At 41.2% G+C, this 22760-nt stretch overlaps 1 protein-coding gene across 1 annotated transcript in view; it reads right to left on the bottom strand.

The window, feature by feature from the left end:
• Positions 1-829: 829 nt before the first annotated feature.
• FREM2 (FRAS1 related extracellular matrix 2) overlaps positions 830-22760 on the bottom strand; it is a 257581-nt gene continuing 235650 nt past the window's right edge. The window contains exons 18-24 of the mRNA XM_077484182.1: positions 21211-21315; positions 17575-17702; positions 12605-12739; positions 8546-8672; positions 6941-7128; positions 6222-6368; positions 830-4150 (exon numbers count right to left, since the gene is read on the bottom strand). Coding sequence (XP_077340308.1) covers positions 3638-4150; positions 6222-6368; positions 6941-7128; positions 8546-8672; positions 12605-12739; positions 17575-17702; positions 21211-21315 — 1343 coding nt within the window. The 3' untranslated portion in view covers positions 830-3637. The remainder of the gene's footprint in view (positions 4151-6221; positions 6369-6940; positions 7129-8545; positions 8673-12604; positions 12740-17574; positions 17703-21210; positions 21316-22760) is intronic.

Here is a 22760-nt window from a genome sequence, read left to right as displayed (position 1 = left end):
ACCTAACCCAGGATTTTAACTTCTCCTTACACCATTTAAACCTTTAGGTTGGGTTCACACTGAAGCATGGAACGGCTCACAGCAGGGGTCTGTCCATTCACTGTTTCATGTCTGATTTCAGCCCAAATTTTTGACTGAATTCAGACCTGAAACGGACCAGAATATGCACAGGACTGCTATGCAATTCGCACCGGAGTTGTGGGAATCTGCTCCATTGAGAGCCGGTCACAATCTCCTGACATAGGAATTGGATGCAGAGAAGCCCCTATAGGACAGGCTGAGCTTGGTCTAATCCCTCCCCAGTACCCCTTATTCCTAGAGCACCCCTACCTGATCTTTCTAACTATTTTCATACTCCTCTTGCTCTCTTGTCCCACCCTCCCATGCTCTTCCACCCCCCCACCCTTCCTACTTTATCTCCTCTCTAAGGTGGGGTCCCCAGCTACCCTTTGGAGCACCCCTTCTTTATATATTTTCTCTTCTCCTTCAACCCACTTACAGTCTCTGACCACCCCCTTTCTCTCCACCCTCTTAAATTTCTCTCCTCCTTCTCTAGTCCAATAGTAGAATTCCACCCTTTCCCATATGTTCCACACACTACCTTCCCCTACCACAATCGTAGTTCGCTACTCAAGTTCTCCCTTTCCTACTTGTCTAAAATATAGCATCGAATGGTTTAAACTATTATGGTGGAACTCAGTGGTTCGCCCTCCTTTCTTTCCACTTTGTACTACCTGGGTATTTGATAGCACTTGGAAATACCATTGTCATTATAAAAAAAATGCATACAAATTACCGTCATAGTAGATAATAACCACTCAAAAACAAATAGGGAAAAAACAGTTTATTGCAGACCACATGGTGGCTCTAGGTCCAACATACAAATAATTTTTATTATAGCTTGAGTACAAACATTGGAAAACTGCTTTTTCGTAGAGAATGTTAGATATTCAGTGCTGTATGATAGAGAACATTTATGAAAAACGTTTTTATAAACACAGTCAGTACAGGACTGGGTTGTATTATTACAAAAATATTCCTAAAGGTACAAAATGATGTAAAAATACAAACTGAGGCACAGGTGCACTGAAAAATGTATGTGCAGTAGCTCACACATATGAAAGTATATATACAGGAAAAGCACCATTAAAAGTCAACTGTATAACAGTATTTATTGTATAGATCCATTAGGGTTAACACAAGGGGGTGATTTTAGATATTTTTGAAGGAAAAAATGTGTCACAGCTGTACTCAACAAACACTAGAGTCCCAAATCAACCTTTGCATTGAGGCACAGTTTAAAATGGAACCCCATGCGCCTGCATTTCAGAGCACCGCTACGTGCCATGTTAAGTATCTCTATGAGTTGGCAGTGTTTTTTGCACTGCCAACTCAAAATAATTGGGCTTCTTGAACCCAGCAGGCCTTAATGCACATAACATTGTGAGTCTGATCTAAGATCCCTTACTTTTTTTATAATTCATACATATAACATTACACCAGATTGGTTGCAGTGAACAGTAGAGACCTTTCTTATCTATCAGTCTTAAGCTGGCCAACTGTGGTTTGAAATTCATCCGGTTCATCAGGGGCCAGGAACATTTTGATTCATGTATGGCCAGGGTGGATGCACAGAAGTCGATCTACTTATCAACTTCTGTACAACTGCCCTGTCAGCTTTTGCTGCTCAATCAGCACTGAAGGCTATTTAACACTATGTGACTACATTCCTAGTGTTGGTTCATGGGAACCTTGTCTCGTGTTTATTCCTATAACTTCTACAGCGGTGAGGATACCCTGTAAATAACCCATGCATACCTTCATCTTCCTGTACCACCATAAGCTTCTTTGCCCATCATGGCCTTTATTTAGTAACATAAGACAAAGGGCAATGGTGTACAGTAACCTAAAGCAAATGCATATCTGCTTTTGGCAATTTCGTATAATTGGACCAACAGGAAACGATTCCTGATTGGTTTCTAATAGTCACTGCACCACAGTTCTTTGCCCTATTAAAGTGCACCTGCAGTTTGGAAGGAAACAATTTGTATATTATAAAGCATCAAAAATGAGAAGACAGACACTTGCCTTTTATTCTAAAGTTTTTGAGAATTTTGGAAGGATGATGATAAAGTATATTTAAAGCCATTTTTTAAATGAAGATTTTTCCCTTTACCCCATGATCTTCGAACACGTTTAGAATTTTTCGATATCATTCTAAATATCACTTTCAATACCACTTTAAACCACTTCCTCCATATATTGAGCTCCTCCTGCAAAAATGTTAAGCTCAGTCTTTTGCATGTGCATTTATTATAGCAGATCTGTGGAGGTTAGATTGTGGGAGGTTTTGGCACTTTTGAGTAATTTTTTTTTTTAATACACAATATTATTCTACTTGCATTAATACAGCAAGAAGATACAATTGTTATTTTTCTTGTTAGATATTTAGCTACTGCAAGCGTTTAGTTTTCATGGATCATTATTTTATATCCCCCAACGAAGGATTCTGCTCTCCTCAATCCCACTTACTAAAGTTCAAATAATTCCAGCTGAAAGGTAGCTGTATTATAAACAGTAATAACCTGTGAATTTTACTTTGAACACACAAACTTTGTAAAATATTATAAGATGCATGCAAAAGAATTCAGGTGGTCTGTCACTTCTAAAATGTATATGCACGGTAATGAAAATACAGTGAAATTAATGAATTATCCTGACCTAAACGTGACATTCTAAAGCTGTGCTGGTCAAACCTAGACCTTGCCATAGAGACATGCAAGAGAATGGACTTAGATTGACACCGTCGTAACACACACTAAATCTCTGAAAGAACTTTTGTATGACATGTACCTGAGTAGTATTTTGATGTATTCAATAAATGTCATAAAAAACCCTGAAAGAACCAAGTACAATGAACATCTCCTCCACTTAACTCCTTTATTCCTCAACTACAGGTGTACTTTAAAACAAGTCCACTGTGTGATAATGACCACATATGAAAAGCTAAAATGACACTATGAATAAGCCATGTCCTCTCCTAGACTAGCACTTTGTAGCCATTAGGAATCTTTGGCATACCACGGAACAACATGAATGCAAATGCATGTGCGGTAACTGGACCATGTCATCAATTTAAATATTGCAATAGACAAAAGAATGAATTTAAGTATCTTCATACTCATCAAAACTCTCTTGACAAACACAATACTTATTTGAAATGTATAGTATCATCATTGAACCTCTGAGGTTAACTAAGAATGAGCTCACTCTCTAAGAAGACAGATGAGCTATCAGCACCTTTGCATATTTTCAATTTTTTTTTTTAAATAATATAAAAGAAATACAAGAGGATGATCCTCATTTATAGTTATAGTTCAGCGCCTCTTCATGTTCAGTGCATGAGTTCAGGTTGTCGGGTCTGTTAAACGTCCATCTGTACAAAGTCATTGGTTTCATGCTCCTGTATCGTCTGTGCTCCTCATGGTCCATCCAACACATTAAATAGAGATGAGGTATTTAAGAGCAGACTGACCATGTGGCACAGGGTATGTATATGTGTTCTGGAAAGAGACATTTACTGGAAATATAGTTATTTTGAGGCACTCTGCTATGGCTTGATCAAGGCTACACAATGTCAAACCTCGGAGCTGTCGGTACTGTAACCACGATGCGGCATCATGGGTTCACTACTTCCTGATTCTTGACCTTCTTCCTTCTTTTTAGATTTCTGCTTGCGTCTAAGCAGGAAAACAATAATGGCTATCAAACAGACCACAAGTAGTAATATTGCTGCCAGGATAACTACAATGATAACCACGTTGACCTCACTTTCATTTTTATTCAGCTCTCTAGGAATAATTCCATCAACAGTAATTTCCTTCTCTGGAACAGTCTTCTTGTTGCTGCGTTCCAGTATTATATGTTGGATATTGGTTCCTCTGTTGTTATCCATGCCAATATCCTGAGCAATCGTTGGGGCTTCACTGACATCTCTTTTCTTACGAGCGACTGAACCTCCTGAAGGACCAGCATTCAATAATGAATGGTACTGATAATCAACGCTTCTTTTTCCAATGCCTCTGTTTGCATTTTCTTTGGACCTTACAGTATATATTGTGTGTATATACCACTCTCGTCCTGTAGACACCTGTAGAACATTCAAAGAATATGCTTTTCAAAGACATTCACGTGAGTACTAAAAAATTTTCATGCATTTAACAACAACAGACCAACAAGCACACCAAAATTACTCCTGATGTCCCAGCTCAGTTACAGTATATGGTCAAAAGTTGACATCAGGCCATCACACCTATATGAGATTTTCAAACATCCCACAAAACCATGAGCATTATTTGGGATTTGGTTCCCCATTTGCTGCTATAACAGCTTCCACTCTTCTGTGAAAGCTTTCCACTAGATTTTGGTGTTTCCTTGTGGTAATTTGTGCCCATTCAAAGGTGTAGCTCAGGGCTCTGTGTAGGCCACTTTAGTTCTTCCACACCCAACGGATCAAACCATATCCTTTTGGACCTGGCCTTGTGCATAGGGGCTAGTCTCTCCGAGTTCCCCATGAAGCTCTACCCATTTTGTCTTAAAAACACCACACTAATTATCTTCGGGAAGTAATTATTTTTGAATTTGTCACGGCCACAACAATGCATTGTAAAACTGACACACATAAAAACACCACAAATCTGTTGTACATATTGGAACTGTAACCAAACCTGTTACAGGGCTTTCATGAATTTGGCACAGGACATTTTAAAGGGAATTTGAATTTCAATACCCTGTCTTGAGATAGCGGTAAAATGCAGAGAAATGTGTCAATAACTTTGGGCATGCAATATGTTGGTATTTATACACTGGACTGATCCAATGGGATATTATATATGTTTTTAGAATACAATTGTACAATTTTATTATGTTGATTACCCTTGATGGAAGTTTTATAAAAGTGTAAATTAAAGATTATTTATTACCGTATATACTCGAGTATAGGCCGACCCGAATATAAGCCGAGGCCCCCAATTTACCCCCAAAAAACTGGACTCGTGTATAAGCCGAGGGTGAGACATGCCTGTCCATCCCTGTGTGTCCGTCCATCCCTGTGGGTCCATCCATCCCTGTGTGTGTGTCCATGCATCCGTGTGTGTGTGTGTGTCCATGCATCCGTGTGTGTGTGTGTGTGTGTCCATGCATCCGTGTGTGTGTGTGTGTGTGTGTGTCCATGCATCCGTGTGTGTGTGTGTTTGTGTGTGTGTGTGTGTGTGTGTGTGTGTGTGTGTGTGTGTGTCCGTGCAGCCTACCTGTGTCCAGCCTGCCTGTGTCCGTCCAGCCTGCGTCCCGTCCAGCCTGCGTCCCGTCCAGCCTGCGTCCCGTCCCGGCCCGGCCCGTCCCGTCCCGAGCCGAGCCTCCGTCCTTCAGCTCTTCGTCGGCGGCCATTCTAGGATTCAAAAGCCGCGCCTCCGTCGGTGATAGGCGGAACACTCAATTTCCCACTGACTGCTGTTCCGCCTATCGGATGTCCGTGATAGGCGGAACACTCAATTTCCCAGCAGCCTGTGTTCCGCCTATCACGGGCATCGTCTCATCCTCGTCCGTAGTACGAGGATGAGACGATGCCCGTGATAGGCGGAACACAGGCTGCTGGGAAATTCAGTGTTCCGCCTATCACAGGCGAAGGCGGAGCCGGAGGCGCGGCTTTTAAATTATAGAATGGCCGCTGTCTGTCTGCTCGACACGCTGATCGAGCGGGCAGACAGCGATGACTCGAGTATAAGCCGAGGGGGGCACTTTCAGCCTCAAAAAAGAGGCTGAAAATCTCGGCTTATACTCGAGTATATACGGTATGTATATACAAGTCTAGTTTCTATTGGGGTTTCTCCTCTTCTTATTTAAATCCAGCTTTTATGTGTAGGCTTTTTTGGAGTCTCTCTGTGTAGTAATTTATATCTCCCACCCTTATGTTGTTTGCCTGCACTCAAAATAAGTCTAAGCAGTGACGAGGAACAGTACCCATAAAGCTTTAGCGGTCTTCCTGGTTTCATACTATAAAACTGTGAATTCTTCTCCTATAATGAGGGGGGATTAGGAGGGTACATGGGCGTATGTTTTAATGTTAAACACTTTTAATGCAAAGTCTGCTTTCATTAGTAACATTTATACATATCAGTTCTAAGCATGACTAATTGACTAAGATTTGGTAAGCAACAACACACCTGGAACAAAGGAGTGGAGTCAATTCTAAATCCATCTGAACCCGGCTGTCTGACTAGAGGCAGCGCCTCTGGATCATCTGCAGCGAGCCTGGCGTTAAACACCACACTGCCAAACCTGCTAGTCTGAGTTTCTGGCTGTGCTTTGTCCTGTGGGCAGTCAATTGACACAAATTATTACAGACATATACAAAATGCAGAAATACATAAAAATAAAAAACAAAATAATCAGATGTGAGTCTACTGCCATGAAACTGCTTCTTATACCCATGAATTTAATATTACATAGAACACTTTTTTTTAATATATTTGTGGCTTAGGGCCAGAGGCTGAGCTTATTTGCATGTTTGAGTATGTTTATAATTTGTATTTCATGTAAGGTAATTTAATTCCCAAAGCCTCTACAGGGCATATTAATTCCGCCACACACATAAGAAGGCAGTCAGAAGGTCCGGTGTGATCTTAGCACCCCTATGATTGTATTTTAGCCAGCCTTTCCAAAAACATTAGCAGACAAGTTTTTCCAACTTTTCCGACAGATTTTGAGATGCAGTGATGTCTGCAGATACTCAAAGAGACAGGATCTACACCCAATGTAGCAGAAAACAGCTGAGAAGAGTGACTGCAATTACATTAATAAAGTTGCTCAATCTTATGTAAAAGTAGGGAAAGTTAATAAGTCTTAAAACCAGCTTTGATTGTAAGGTTGTCACTAAACTCACCAAAATTTTTATTTGGTACAGAAGAGATGTTGAATCAGCAAGGCAGCCATATTCACCGTTGGACGGGTTATATTTGGGAACATAACCATCTGCTCCAGTGCACAGGAAGACCTTCTCAATATTACAATAAAATGAATTACCCAAGTTTTGTACAGGGTCCACCATCACCCGACCATAAATAATGTCACCTGTAGTATAAATATTTAGTCAAGATCTGGTTTATACATAATATAAAGACAGGCTCTTTACTGAAGCTCATAGGCCACATTCAGTTATAACAACATTTTATGACTTACCACATTTGTATAATCACGGCAACAAACAGCACTTTTTAAACAAATCGCCTACTTAATATTTGGTCAAGTTACATCCACTTTTGGAACTCAAAGATCAAGCCTGTCTGGAGGTATGCCAGCACTAATGGCACCAAAAATGGGAATAATTTGTATATATCTTTTTATTTTTTCGATTTAGTTAAAGGATAAGTTCACCTTGGAGAACATGTGACACGTTTCACCCATTTTCATGTAACATGTGCAACACTGCTGCAGCTGCTCCCTGCTGCTCTCTCTCCCTGTGACAGCAGTGTAGGGAGAAGTTCCCCACAACAGCTGTCACTTCTTGAAAACAGCTTAGAGTTCTGTGACTGAATGAATTACAAGTCGTGACATCCTTAGTGGCTATCGGCTTGTAGTTCTGTAGCTGTCGAGCGTTCTGGTAGTTCATTAAAGCCCCATACACACTATCAGATTTTCTGCAGATTTTTTCCTTCAGGTTTACCAAAACCATATAATATGAGGTCAAACCTTAGGGTTTTTGTATTTGTATGCAATCAAGCAGACCCTTCTACTACATGGTTTTGGTAAATCTGAAGGAAAAAATCAGCAGAAAATCTGATAGCGTGTATGGGGCTTAAGTCTTAATGTCAGTGTGAAACTGCCTGGCTGTACGGGGCAGACAGCTTACACTGACAGTCTGCAGGAGATAATCTGCATCTGATCGTTGGTGCAATGCTTTCCAGACTCCTAAAAAAAAAAAAATAGTAAATGCACATATTTTTACTTTTTTTTTTAAAGTGAACTTATTCTTTAACTTTTAGGAAAACCTATATAGATTTCAAATACAGATGCCGGTTCTAAAGTTCAAAATTGTTTGTCATATCCCCTGGAGAATAGGAAAAAAAAACCTAGATGGCCACAGAACATTTCATTTTTACAATAACTTCCTACAAAAAAGATTTCAACTTTTCTTAAAAAAGAGTCCATTCACATCACATGTGGTGGGACTGCGTTGGGTAGCTATTCCAGGGCAGCCAAAGCAGAATGCCTCGTCTCCCTATCTGCCTGGTTTACACCACTGCATTGTGGTGGTGTGTGATGACGTTCAAATTGAGCTTCATGAGATGTCTGTGTGTGACATCTCAATAAAGTTTCAAGAAAAAAGAAAAGGAACTGTGTGATGTGATGAGATCGGCGCATCATCACTGCACTGACCCATCCGGGCCACATTACACCAAACAAACCCATTTTTAATTATACACAATACATTTAGTACATCAAAATCCTGTTATTTCATCACAAGTGTACAGGTGTACAGATATCGTACCTTCAGTAAAGGCTATGTCACTTTCTTGGCCAAATCCCATCGATCCATCGGACAACCAGAGAGACTTTTTAGATAGAAGTATCAGTTGGGTGTTCAAATTAAACTCTGCAGCCACTGGATCGCTGACCTAGGGAGTAATGGAAAGCAATGCATCACCTGTACTGGTTTCTGTTATCAGAGTTTTCTCAGGGTTAAAAATAAAGAAATTATATAGACTATGGAGAGTGGTAAAGGCTCATGTCAGTAGGTAATGTATTCCTGTATTTAACATGGGTCTGAAACGCATATCAAAACGCAGGTCAGCAAATTCCTAATTGTATGTAGGGCTTCGTGTAAAGTATCCGCTCAGGAAGAAGTGCACACACACGCCTCCAAGTGGAGACTTTATGGTTGTTGTTTAGAGTGGGAAAAGTCACAATAAGTAAATGATTGGCACATTGCACAGCAGTACAGTGCAGAACAGCTCTCTATATGGTATCATATGGTAATGTTACCAAAGGCCAGATTCTGCAGGAGTGGTGGCTGTATGCGGTGTAACCGGATAGCACTAGCCCACTGAAAACAGAACCTCAGGAAGTTCTTTGGCTCAAGTTGGTATCCCTTAGCCCTCGTATACACTACTCGTTTTTGTTTTTTTCATTAAACCCAGTGTGTTGAACGAAAAAAAAAATTGACAGCCCAGATCGGAGCTGCTGTACTAACAATGAGATGTTAGTACAGCAAACTCCCCTGCTGTGCTATTGTGTTCTGACAGGGGGACACCCCCCACCCCCCTGCGCGTGCCAGAACACTCTGGTCAGCGTTCTCTGCCATTGGCTGAGAGCGGTGATCTAAAACCTGCTCGGCATACTTTTTTCGGCATCACCCTTCGTCCGAAGCCTGCCGAATGGCCGGTTTCTGTCGGACTAGCTGCCATACATATGGGCCGAATGTTGGCCAGTATCTATTGAACTGGCCGACATAACCAGTGGTTTCTTCCCCCTAGCTTTCTTCTCCCTAGCCTTACACTCACTCAAAGTGCACCCAAATGACATGAGATGACATGACATGGGATCCACTATTTAAAAGGTACCCTATTAAGATGGCCCCTAACTCTCATGAGAATTTGATATCAAATCAGATATTTGCTTTTCCAGAGAGGAGTAACAGAATCCTAAATCCCACGCCCACCTAACTGTCCCCGAGCCACCCCCATCAAATCATTCTCTGCAGCTATTACCTTTTGTACCACCACCACCTCCCTTTAGAATGTAAGCTCTACAAGCAGGGCCCTCCTGTACCTTTTGTATTGTACTGTAATTGTGTTGTCCCCCCTATACATTGTAAAGCACTGCGTAAACTGTTGGCGCTATATAAATCGTGAATAATAATAATAAAGCCCCATATACACTATCAGATTTTCTGCTGATTTTTTCCTTCCGATTTACCAAAACCATATAATATGAGGTCAAACCTTAGAAGTTTCAATTTGTATGCAATCAGGCAGGCCCTTCTACTACATGGTTTTGGTAAATTGGAATACAAAAATCAGCAGAAAATCTGATAGTGTGTATGGGGCTTAACAGAACAATCTCCCTTAACAGACTCCACTTCCCCTGTAGCATCATCATGGTCCTACCTATAGAAGAGAAGACCTGCACCTACCTACACACTTACTACAATTGAGTTTTGTAGATGACACTGAAGCAGTGTCAGACCTGCTTGGTTTTGCACTGTGTTTCTTCAGATGTAGCATGTCTAATTGAAGTGTGTTTGAATTGCAGGCAACCTTCTCTTCTCTAATGCTGACTTTTCCATTAGAGCGCATGCGTTTGTGCAGCTCTGCGTTCAGATGTAAAATTCTGCATTTGACAAAAACTTCTGTCAACATGAGTCTTGATCCCTGCAAAGAGCTGCATATTTAATTGTGTATACCGTTATACAGTGTTACACAATATTTTCATTTTATTAATAAAAGCTGTGTAACAGTATACATGAAGATCCAGAAAAGCAGTTTTGATTGTTTAAAATTTGCCTTTCATTAAAACTTTGAATTCACATTTCTCAATAGAGCACGTCAGCATTAACAAAACACATTACTATTCTGAGCAGAAAAACCCCTCTTTTCTTGCTGCGAATTACAAATATCACTGCTTGGCTTTCTTTGTAACCTATAGCCTAGGGCAGGGGTCTCCAAACTTTTTAAACAAAGGGCCAGTTTACTGTCCTTCGGGCTTCAAGGGGGCCAGACTTTGACCAGTGTAAGTAGAAAATGTCCCGGCATCAGTGGAAGAAAACACTGTCCCATTATTGGTTTTAACAGGAGGAATAGCGCACCATCGATGGTGTCAGTGAGAGGAATGATGCCCCATTATTGATCTTAGTAGGGGGAGCAGTGCCCTATCAATGGTGTCATTGGGGGGAATGATGCCCCATAATTGGTCATAGTAGAAGGAACAGTGCCCCATAGATGGTGTCAGTGGGAGGAATAGTGCCCCATCACTGGTCTTAGTAGGGGGAGCAGTGCCCCATAGATGGTGTCAGTGGGAGGAATAGTGGCCCATCATTGGTATTCGTAGGAGGAACAGTGCCCAATCGATGGTGTCAGTAGGAGGAATAGTACCCCATCATTGGTCTTAGTAGGAGAAACAGTGCCCCATCATTGGTGTCAGTGGGAGGAATAGTGCCCCGTCATTGATATTAGTAGGGGGAGCAGTGCCCCATAGATGGTGTCAGTGGGAGGAATAGTGCCCCATCACTGGTCTTAGTAGGGGGAGCAGTGCCCCATAGATGGTGTCAGTGGGAGGAATAGTGGCCCATCATTGGTATTCGTAGGAGGAACAGTGCCCAATCGATGGTGTCAGTAGGAGGAATAGTACCCCATCATTGGTCTTAGTAGGAGAAACAGTGCCCCATCATTGGTGTCAGTGGGAGGAATAGTGCCCCGTCATTGATATTAGTGGGAGGAATAGTGCCCCATCATTGGTGTCAGTGGGAGGGATGGTGCCTCATCATTACTGTGTCCCATCATTGGTGTCAGTGGGAGGGATGGTGCCTCATCATTATTGTCAGTTGGAGGAATAGTGTCACGAGGGCTGGATAGAAACAAGCAAAGGGCCACATCTGGCCCCTGGGCCACAGTTTGGAGACCACTGGCCTAGGCAATGATCACATGGCACATCACTACCTACCAGGAAAGAGACCAGAGAGAACTAATGATGGGGCACTATTCCTCCCACTGACACCAATGATGGGGGCACTATTCTGTGTTGTTAAAGATTGCATAGAGTCTATTGTATAATATATATTATGCTCCAAATGTTAGCAGAATATGTAATATGCAAAGAGACTAGTTTCTTTTTCACACGGATATCCATAAAATAATAACATGCCTCTGGGTACCCTATAACCAGATATCTGAAAAACAATAAAAGACTATGGGTAGCCTATAACCTCTTCCTATCTAATCATAATATATTTTTTGATCAAAGAATGTATGTCAATCAATCCTGTGCCAACTCTTTTTATTGGAGTTAAGTATAAGGCTAGGTTCATATCGACGCAGTGCAATTTGAATGAGTTCTAGTGCGATCTCAAGGATCACAGCCAATGCGCCTCCATGCGAGTTCAGCTACAAATCCAATATGTGTTTTGCATGCAATTTGGACGTAGCTGCAATTTTGATGTATGACCTGGGGTCTCTCTCTAGAAAGCAGCTCAGAAACACAGCACAGACTATTACAAAATGCACTGGAATCGCATTGTCTTTGAATAGCTATGAGTTTTTGAGCATGCAGTTTGCATTTAACTATATGGAGCTCAAAATTGCACCGCATCACTCCGAAGATACACAGGACCCTTTTTACAATTGCATTGCGTTCTGACTGCATATATGTGAACGGCCCCTATGGAATATCATGTTAGTTCACTTGTCACTTGAATGCATTTTCGAAATCGCATCACTGTGAACCAGGGCTAAGGGTCTATATAAGTATCACACACTAGTTAATTCAGCCCATAATGTTCTGAAATAGGTAACATAAGCCATATAGATATATCCATCATTTTAAATGTAGAAACCTGTTGGAATCTGATGTCCACGTCGAATGTTATTGGCTCACGAGGATTACACACGGCTGGCAGACTGTAGACTTGATAAGGAGCTGTGGTACAGGGGATGAGCTTCACAGTGTATGTTCCCGAGTAATCCCGGACCTGGTGAGGACATTATAGGAGAGACAATTATCAGAAAGGTTTTTTAACACACACATATATATATATATATATATATTGTGTAACATAAGTTACAGTTATTCTCCATAACACTACATTATATTCACAATAATGTGCTTATCCTATCTGTACCACTCTAGTATTCCAGTAGCTTTCACCATAACAAAAGTTACTTACAAAATAAAAACCTTCTTGGTGGAAGAGCCTGATTCCAGCTTGCGCCAATTTTTTTTTATCCCCGGCAAAGGCTAAAAACATACAAGGAACTCTTCATCTGCTTTACTCACCTTATCTCCAGCACTGTCCTCAATGGATTTAGAGATCCAGTGATACGGCACCACTCCTCTTATGGGTTAAAGAGAAGTTTGGCAAAACATTTTTTGGCTATACTTCTCTTTTGGGTCCCAGGAAAACATTTACTAGTGTATTCCTGTAGTCCAAGGTTCGTTATTGTCCGCTATCAGCTGATGGGCCAGAGTCCTGAAAGAACCTGACAATATGGTCAGGATCCACCGGGCTGCCCCATTGACAGCTGGCTCTGCCTTTCAGGGTGTAGCTCAGAGCCAGCGCCAACCGAGTCTACCACATCCATGGGCTGGTGCTTTATTGAACAGAACAGAGCGGGGGCAGGAACCGTTCAACGCTCTGAGCAGACTGAAAGATGACCAATCGTCGATCAGATGACCGCACAGCTCTCACTCTCAGGCCGCGTACACACGGGCGGACTGTCCGCCCAACTAGGTTCGTCAAACAGTTTGACAAACAGTCCATTCAAAATTAGCATGAACGGACTTGACCACACACAACGAACGAACAGTCCGCTGAAAACTTGCACGATGACGTGAACGGCACGTACGACGGGACGAGAAATTCGGCGTCCGATACACTGCAATGCAACCTTCGCCGTGTAAATTCTTTCTGAGCATGCGCGAGACTTAGTTTGCCGAACAAGCCTACACACGAGCGGACTGTCCGCTCAAACCAAGTTTCAGCGGACAGTCTTACGGAAATTCCGAAAAACTTTGTTCGTCAGACTGTCCGCTGAAACTGTCCGCTGAAGCCCACACACGAGCGGACTGTCCGCTGAAACACTGTTCAGCGGACAAAGTTGGACGAACAGTCCGCCCGTGTGTACGCGGCCTTAGAGCCGGCATGGGACAGGCAATGAGAAGGTGTTATACCTCCTCCTCACCACCTGATTTAATAGCATATTGCAGCACCACCATAGTACCATCACCGTGCCGCAATCACTGCATTGTACTCAGTTGCAATATGATCCTAATAACTCAATGGGCAAGGTTAGGCTAGGTCAGGGCTTGACAAATTTGCTTGGAATCTAGGAGCCAGCTAAAAAAGTTAGGAGCCAGGTCGGTAACGGCAATCCAGACCTGTCCCTGGCCTGACATGGAGACGAGTGAGGGGAGGATAGCGCGGCCCCCCCACCTGTCTCCATGTCATTGCCCATAGCTCTTAGAGGGACATTTTATTTTTTTTTTTTTTTTTTTTTCAAATGACAATTTTTTATTTTTTTATTTTTTTTTTATTGCATTTTAGTGTAAATTTGAGATCTGAGGTCTCTCTGACCCCAGATCTCATATATTTAAGAGGACCTGTCCTGTTTTTTTCAATTACAAGGGATTTTTACATTCCTTGTAATAGGAATAAAAGTGACAATTTTTTTTTTTTAAAAGCACCGTGAAAAAATAAAAAGTTAAAATAAGAAAAAAAAAAATGTTTTAAATGCGCCCTGTCCTGCCAAGCTTGCGTGCAGAAGCGAACGCATATGTGAGTAGCGCCCGCATAGGAAAGCGGTGTTCAAACCACACATGAGGTATCGCTGCGTTCGGTAGAGCGAGAGCAATAATTCTAGCCCTAGACCTCCTCTGTAACCCAAAACGTGCAACCTGTAGAATGTTTTAAACGTCGCCTATGGAGATTTTAAAGGCTAAAAGTTTGTCGCCATTCCATGAGCGGACGCAATTTTGAAGCGTGACATGTTGGGTATCAATTTATTCGGTGTAACATTATTTTTCACAATATAAAAAAATTGGGCCAACTTTACTGTTATATTTAATTAAAAAAATAAGACTTTTTCCCCGAAAATGCGCTTGTAAGTCCACTGCACAAATACGGTGTGACAGACAGTATTGCAACGACCACCATTTTATTCTCTAGGTTGTTAGAACTCCTAAACACACACACATATATATATATATATATATATATATATATATATATATATACACACATATACACACATTTTTTTTTTTTATTATTCTAAGTAAAGGTGAGATGGGTGGGCAGTGAAAGCTTCATTAGCATCGCTGGCTGTCATACCAACAGCCACCACTAGATGGCGCCAGATTACAGAACTAAACATAGGACCACAGAAGGCCTCAAAGCCGCGGCCTCAATTACCGGCCGGCGGCGGCGCGGCCCGACACGATCACGCCAGGGGGGGGTGGAAGGAGACAGGATACCCCCGCTGTGCTGCCCCAGGCGCCAGATCACAAATTCTAGTCGCCAATGCGATCTGGCGCCCGGGGTTTGTCGAGCCCTGGGCTAGGTGTTTGCTTTCTATATGTTTATGTAGTTAAGGACCTTCCTAGGTCCAAAATTGATAGTGAGCAAAAATACGTTTGGCCTTCCACAACAGTCCCAGTTTTTCATGGGTTCGTTTTCAGCACAAAAAAAGTTATCATATGCCCTGACCTCTTACCTTAACCCCTTGCCAACCTCCCAAATGGTGGCAGAATGGCACTCCTGCGTAAAGTGCTGTAACTATACAGCGAGCGTTTTAAGGAGTATGGGGGGCCCGCCGCGTGATGTAGCAGCCAATGCGTTTGGCCAGCGGCTACCCACGATTGCTCCTAAAAAGGACAGGATGGAGATCTGTCAATGTAAACAGACAGATCTCCATTCTGTCAGGGGTAAGGGGACTGATCTGTTGTTCCTATTGCTTAGGAACAACAATCAGTCTCCTTCCCCAGGGAGTCCCATCCTCCCACAGTTAGAAACACTCCATAGGTAACACATTTAACTCCTTGATTGTCACCTAGTGTTAACCCCTTCCCTGCCAGTGGCATTTACACATTAATCAGTGGCTATTTTTAGCACTGGTGATCGCTGTATAAATGTCAATGGTCCCAAAATAGTGTCAAAAGTGTCCGATCTGTCTGCCGCAATGTCACAGTCCTGATAAAAATCGCTGATCGCTACCGTTACTAGTAAAAAAAAAAATTATAATAAAAATGCCATAAATCTATCCCCTATTTTGTAAACGCTATAACTTTTGCGCAAATCAATCAATATATAGCTTATTGCAATTTTTATTACCAAAAATATGTAGAAGAATACATATCGGCCTAAACTGAGGAAGAAATTCGTTTTTTCTATATATTTTATGGGGATATTTATGATAACAAAAAGTCAAAAATATTGCTTTTTTTTTCCAAGATTGTTTTTTTTTTTTTTTTTTTTTTTTATAAAAACTGTACAGGTGATCAAATACCACCAAAAGAAAGCTCTATTTGTGTTGAAAAATGGACGTCAATTTTGTTTGGGTGTAACGTCGCACGACTGCGCAATTGTCAGTTAAAACGACGCAGTGCCAAATCGCAAAAAGTGAGCCTGATTGAGGAAGTGGGTAAATCCTTCCGGGGCTGAAGTGATTAACCTACAGTAATCTGTAGGTTGACCTTAAAGCATTATTAAACCTAAACCCAAAAATGTAATATTTTGCAGCTTAGCCTATATTAGACGTGGTGACTGCCTTTGTTTTCTTTTTTTCCCTCTGTTTTCACCTAGTGATCTTCCCAGTAACACCTCCTGTATTAGAATGCCCCACTCTGGATGAATGAGAACAGGGGTCACAGCAGATAGCAGCATTGTTAGTCTGTGAGGGAGGGGAGTGCTAAATGTATTAGCAGATTTAGACACACTAGCAAATTGAAGCCAAACTTCAGCTCACACTATATAATCAGTTACAGCAAATGGCCATTTCCTTTTGGGATAAAGGTTTTACATAAATAAATAAAAGCTGATCATTAAGCACCCCTGTCAGTGGTAAATGGTTTGTCTAATCCCTGTATACACTTAGAAGCAGGGGCGGACTGACCATTGGGCCACTCGGGCACTGCCCTAAGGCCCCGAGCCACTAGGAGGCCCCATCAGGGTTGCCAGCCTAGGTAAAGCCAGGGACAGTATGTAAAAATCTGTATTTTTTTTTTACATCTGTCTCAGAACTGTTCCTTACCGACATACTTTTGGTCTAAAAATCCTGAGATTATAACTGCCCCACCTCTCCAGTACCTTCTCAGCCAATAGAAACATATCTGTGTATACTGTGTGTACATGTATGTGTATACTGTGTGGTCCCATAATCTCGGATTGCCTAGGGGCCCCATAATCTCCTATTGCCCGGGGGCCCCATGAGTTGTCAGTCCACCCCTGCTTGGAAGAGAGCTCGTTCTCTTGAAACACAACAGACTTACGGTCAGGATCACCAGATAAAAATAGAAGGAAGAAAACGAATGCAGCCACCACATCTAAAAATGAGTAAGCTGCAATATAATAATTACTTTTGGGTGTAATATACTGCTTTAACACTTGTGTTGTAACATACATTACTACACATAGCAACACATCACTGGATCTTTATTGTCACTAAAACTAATGCTAAATATTTCAGCAACTTTTAAGTACAAAATAACATGTACGTAAAATACTAAAAACCTTAAAAACATTTTGATTAGGTCAATGAATAGACAGACTTCTGTATCTTTGTATTGTAAAGAGGAAAACGTGTTTTCTCTTACCGCAAATTCAGAAACAAAGCTCCACTGCTGAACTGGCTGGTTAAAGGTCGGCTCACTGCGTATAAGACTTAGTGTAAAGATCAGCTCAGGGTGATCAACTGACATGACCATAGAGCTCAGGGACGATCCTAGAACAAACAGACTTAGGTTATCACTTACATCATTTAGTATACAGTATATATATATATATATATATACATATATATATATATATATATATATATATATATATATATATATATATCTATACACACACACATATACATATAAATATATACATATATACACACACACACATATATATGCTACAGACAAAACGTTTTTTCTTTTAGTTTTGTAAGGATTTTGGAAATACTGTTAAATCATGACTCCTGTCCATGACCCCGCTGGGGAGCAGCTGCCACCAGTACAGGAACAGGCGGGCAGTAATGATAACCTCACAGATGTTCCAACCCTTTCCCAATTTTAATTAAAAAAAAAATGCTGCAATGTGTATCTCCACTTGGGAGATTTCTAATCACTTCCTGCCCAGACAGGAAGTGGGCAGAATTCTCCCCACTGAGGACACATACCCTTTTTCCCACCCTGTCAAAAAAAGAAAAAGGTTTTAGTATGGGTTAAGCTTTAACATTGACATGTTCAATTTTAACCACTTATGGACGGCCACACGCCGATATACATCCTATCCTTGCACAGGGATATCTTTGTTATGGCAGCTAGCTGCCATAACCCAGGTATCCTCTTCTTCAGCGGGCAGTCCGTTTTCCGATAATAGTAGTCTCTGTGGTGGATTCAGCACAATATCAATTTTATCTGCGGCGGGAGAGGCCCCCCCTCCCGCCGCTTACCGGAGCAGTCGGTAGCGACGGAGGCGATTGGATCCTTCTCCTTCCTGGGTATGGAGCCGATTGAGGGGAAGATGGCCCCCACTCGTCTCCATACCATTGCAGGGCGGAAGCAATATCAAAACATCACTTCTGCCCATAGCTCTTAAAGGGACATTTTTTTTATTGCATTTTAGTGTAAATATGAGATCTGAGGTCTTTTTGACCCCAGGTCTCATATTTAAGAGGCCCTGTCATGCTTTTTTTCTATTACAAGGGATGTTTACATTACTTGCGATAGGAATAAAAGCGACATAATTTTTGTTTTTTAAAAGAACAGTGTAAAAATAAAAAATAAAAGGAAAAAAAATAAACATTTTGAAATGCTCCCCGTCCTGCCGAGCTTGCGCATAGAATCGAACGCATACGTGAGCAGCGCCCGCATATGAAAACGGTGTTCAAACCACCCATGTGAGGTATCGCTGTGATCGGTAGAGCGAGAGCAATAATTCTAGCCCAAACCTCATCTCTAACCCAAAACATGCAACCTGTAGAATTTTTTAAACATCGCCTATGAAGATTTTTAAGGGTAAAAGTTTGTCGCCATTCCACGAGCAGGCGCAATTTTGAAGCGTGACATGTTGGGTATCAATTTACTCGACGTAACATTATCTTTCACAATATAGGCAAAAATTCAGCTAACTTTAATGTTGTGTTATTTTTTAATTCAAAAAGTGTATTTTTTCCCAAAAAAGTGTGATTGTAAGACCACTGCGCAAATACAGTGTGACAGAAAGTATTGCAATGACCGCCATTTTATTCTCTAAAAAAAACGTTTTTAACAACAAATTTTAGAAAGAGGCACTGTCCTCAAGTGGTTAAATAATACATTCCTGAGCTTTTTCAACATGACCACCGTCATAGCATTCCTTCAGTGATCAGGCAGGGAAAGTTCAAAAATAGATCATGCTGATTTACAGCCAAGCAGGTATCTGCAAATAAATGTGATCCATTTTACCAGTATAGTCCCCAATACACCAGTATTATCACTGTTAAAATATATCAGTTCAATGGCTAAAAACTGACATCCTCAGAAACAGCTTGTGGATATCTGCTTCATGGTGCTATGAGGAAGGCTGCTACAGCCGAAACGCGTTAACCTGTCACATTTATGTGTTACCATGTAGCTAATGAAGATTTGCATTCTATTGAATGATATCAAGTAGCCAGCTTAAACATACTACAAATCATGCCATTTGAGTGTGGAGACACTTCAGCCTGAGCATCAGCCTGGCCACCGGGAAGCTGTATTTGCGGCTGAGCAAAGGTAACATATTTTATTTTATTACCTGCTTCATAGGTTCAAACTGAATGGACCAGTGTCTTTTTTTCAACCTTATAAATTGTGTAACTATATACGTAACTATGCACTTTGGAATCAGACTTCCACCTCAAGGGGGAAGGAGGAAGCAACAAAAAAATGTGCCCCCTTCTCAAAACAATGACACAGATTCAGCCTTCTGACTAATGTGAGAGGACACTATGTATACTAGCTCATTATGCCTTTGTTTTGCATGTTTTTTGTTTTTTTCGTAAATTTACAACCACATTAACCACTTGCCGACCAGCGCACAATGATGTACGTCGACAGAATGGCACGGGCAGGCAAATGGGCGTACATGTACGTCCCTTTAAATTTGCCACCCTGCCGCGCTGGTCGGGACCCCCGTGAGTCCGGTCACGGGACCCGCGGACTCGATCGCCGCGGGCATCCCCGCGATCGTCTCACGGAGCGGCCGAATGGAGAAGTGCCGTTGTAAACAACATTTCTCCATTCTGCCTAGCAACTAGTGACACTGATCTCTGCTCCATGTGATTGGAGCAGAGATCAGTGTTCACTAAATGAAAGCCCAACCCCCCCACAGTTAGTAACACACCCCTAGGAACACTTAACCCCTACACTGCCACCCACTGGTTAACCCCTTCACTGCCAGTGTCATTTACACAGGAATCACTGCATTTATATAGCAGTGATTACTGTATAAATGACAATGGTCCCAAAAATGTGTCAAAAATGTCCCCCACAATGTCGCAGTCACAATAAAAATCGCTGATCGCCGCCATTACTAGTAAAAAAAAAAATAATAAAAAATTATTAATAAAAATGCTATAAAACTATCCCTATTTTGTAAACGCTATAACTTTTGCACAAACCAATCAATAATCGCTTATTGCGATTTTTTTTACCAAAAATATGTAGAAGAATACGTATCGGCCTAAATTGAGGGAAAAAATGCTTTTTTATATATTTTTGGGGGATATTTATTATAACAAAAAGTAAAAAATAATGCGTTTTTTTCAAAATTGTCGTTCTATTTTTGTTTATAGTGCAAAAAATAAAAACCGCAGGGGTGATCAAATACCACCAAAAGAAAGCTCTATTTGTGGGAAAAAAAGGACGTCAATTTTGTTTGGGAGCCACGTCGCACGACCGCGCAATTGTCAGTTAAAGCGACGCAGTGCCGAATCGCAAAAAGTGGTCTGGTCTTTGACCAGCAAATTGGTCCGGTCTGAAAGTGGTTAAGAATAATGCTTTTAGCAATCCTTAAAAGGTTACTCCACCAAAAACTGGTAGCTTATTTTTGGTAGCTATTGAAAAATGAAACCATTGGACACATTCTTGTATCTCTATAAGACTTTCTGCACACCTGGCTTGGCCGACTTTCCTATGCATTGAATGCAAAACTCTTTCTTATTGGAGAGTTAAGGTATTTCAACTGATTCTAGCTGAAGTGATTAATGTTATTCATACCGGGATGTGACATCAAGAAAAGGCCATTAAATCGAGACTCAGTCTTAAAATTGACCACCAAGCGTCCCTCTTCATTAATGCGCATGCTGGTTGGGTACAGAGAACCTGAAAAAGAAAACAGTACATGTAAATGCATGGTTTATTACTTTCACAGTTCAAAAAATGTCTAGATTGAGCACTTGGACGACTGATAATGAAACCAAAACTCAAATATTTTGGCCATATAATGTGCATGAAGAATTCACAAGAGAAAGATGGAAACAAATGAAGACAAAATGGCAAGAGAAACGACAGAGGGCAAGGTGGATAAATGTTTAACACTGGCTGCAGTGCCTATCGCTGGCAGTATAGCAGCGACTGACAATAAGGAGCAACGGGCAATAAGGAGGCGATCTTCCTCCATTTTTTTTTTTATAGAAAAGGGGATTTTGTATAAAGAAACTCTCTTGGCTCGCAGTTGCAGTGTGCTCCAATTGACCTCAGTGGGTGAGTTTGACAGTCAGTGCCACCTGTCAAACACTGGCTGAGTTAACATTGCTGCCCCAGCTGCAAAATTTAGGTGGGCGGGTGGCCGGGGATGATAAAACTGTGGCTCAGCTGCCTGTTTTTTCTGCCTCCCATCTGCACGTATGACGAACCATTTCGTGAAACAAAGAATAAGAACCTGGAAGAACACAGAGAATGGTACAACCATAATTTAAGAAACACAGGCACATTTATTAACTATAGGCAGCAGCTGGTTAAAATACTGGTTCACCGACAGATGGCAATGTTGCTATTCCAAATAATTCATAGGCTTACAAACGTTCAAAGCAACAATCTTTAACCCAAGAACATGATTGTCTGCATGACTCAAATCTGCCAATTAACCTTCAAACAACATGAGGATCTCACTAAAGTTTTTGAACATATCTCCATGGAATAACATTTTTCCGTCATAAACCATAGTAAAATAATTTGAGAAATGACAGACAGAAAATTAAAATAGAAGCTTCATAAGTCTTAATAGGTCTCAAAAGATAAATGTCTCTTTATTACAATCACTATGCATGGGTTTATTAGCATAAAACAATCGTTAAAAAAAGATAAATTTTTAAATAGTGTTTTAAATTAGTCCTCTTAAAATTGACAGGAAAACTATGGAACTGGCTGGAAAATGCAGTCTTTAGAGGAATTTTCTTGCTGGTTACAGAAGGCATAAGCACCACCATTGTAGGAACTAGGGGTGATTGCTGGTTGGTATAAGAGTATCCTGCCTCGTACTTGTCCCCTCATGATAGCCATCAGCTCCAACGGGCACCAGGCACAGGATCCAGTCCTAGAGATGCCTTGCAAGTTCAGTCCTCTAAGGACCCACTATGTAGTAGCCATGACCAGAATATTTTGGTTCCAAACTGTAAGCATTTTAGGAAGGCTCCGATTGTCAGATTTAAGTAAGTTATTATTTGGGATAGCAGAGTTTTGAACTTGTTTTTATCAGGAAGCCAGGCAGGAATGACTTTGTTTGAAAGATCACATTTAATGCTGTTTGTGTCCCCATTGAGATTTTC

The sequence above is a fragment of the Lithobates pipiens genome, unplaced genomic scaffold (genome assembly GCF_037356315.1).
Source record: "Lithobates pipiens isolate NorthernLeopardFrog02 unplaced genomic scaffold, aLitPip1_a1.2 Scaffold_16, whole genome shotgun sequence".
Taxonomy (NCBI): domain Eukaryota; kingdom Metazoa; phylum Chordata; class Amphibia; order Anura; family Ranidae; genus Lithobates; species Lithobates pipiens.
This window is presented reverse-complemented; position numbering and strand designations above follow the sequence as displayed.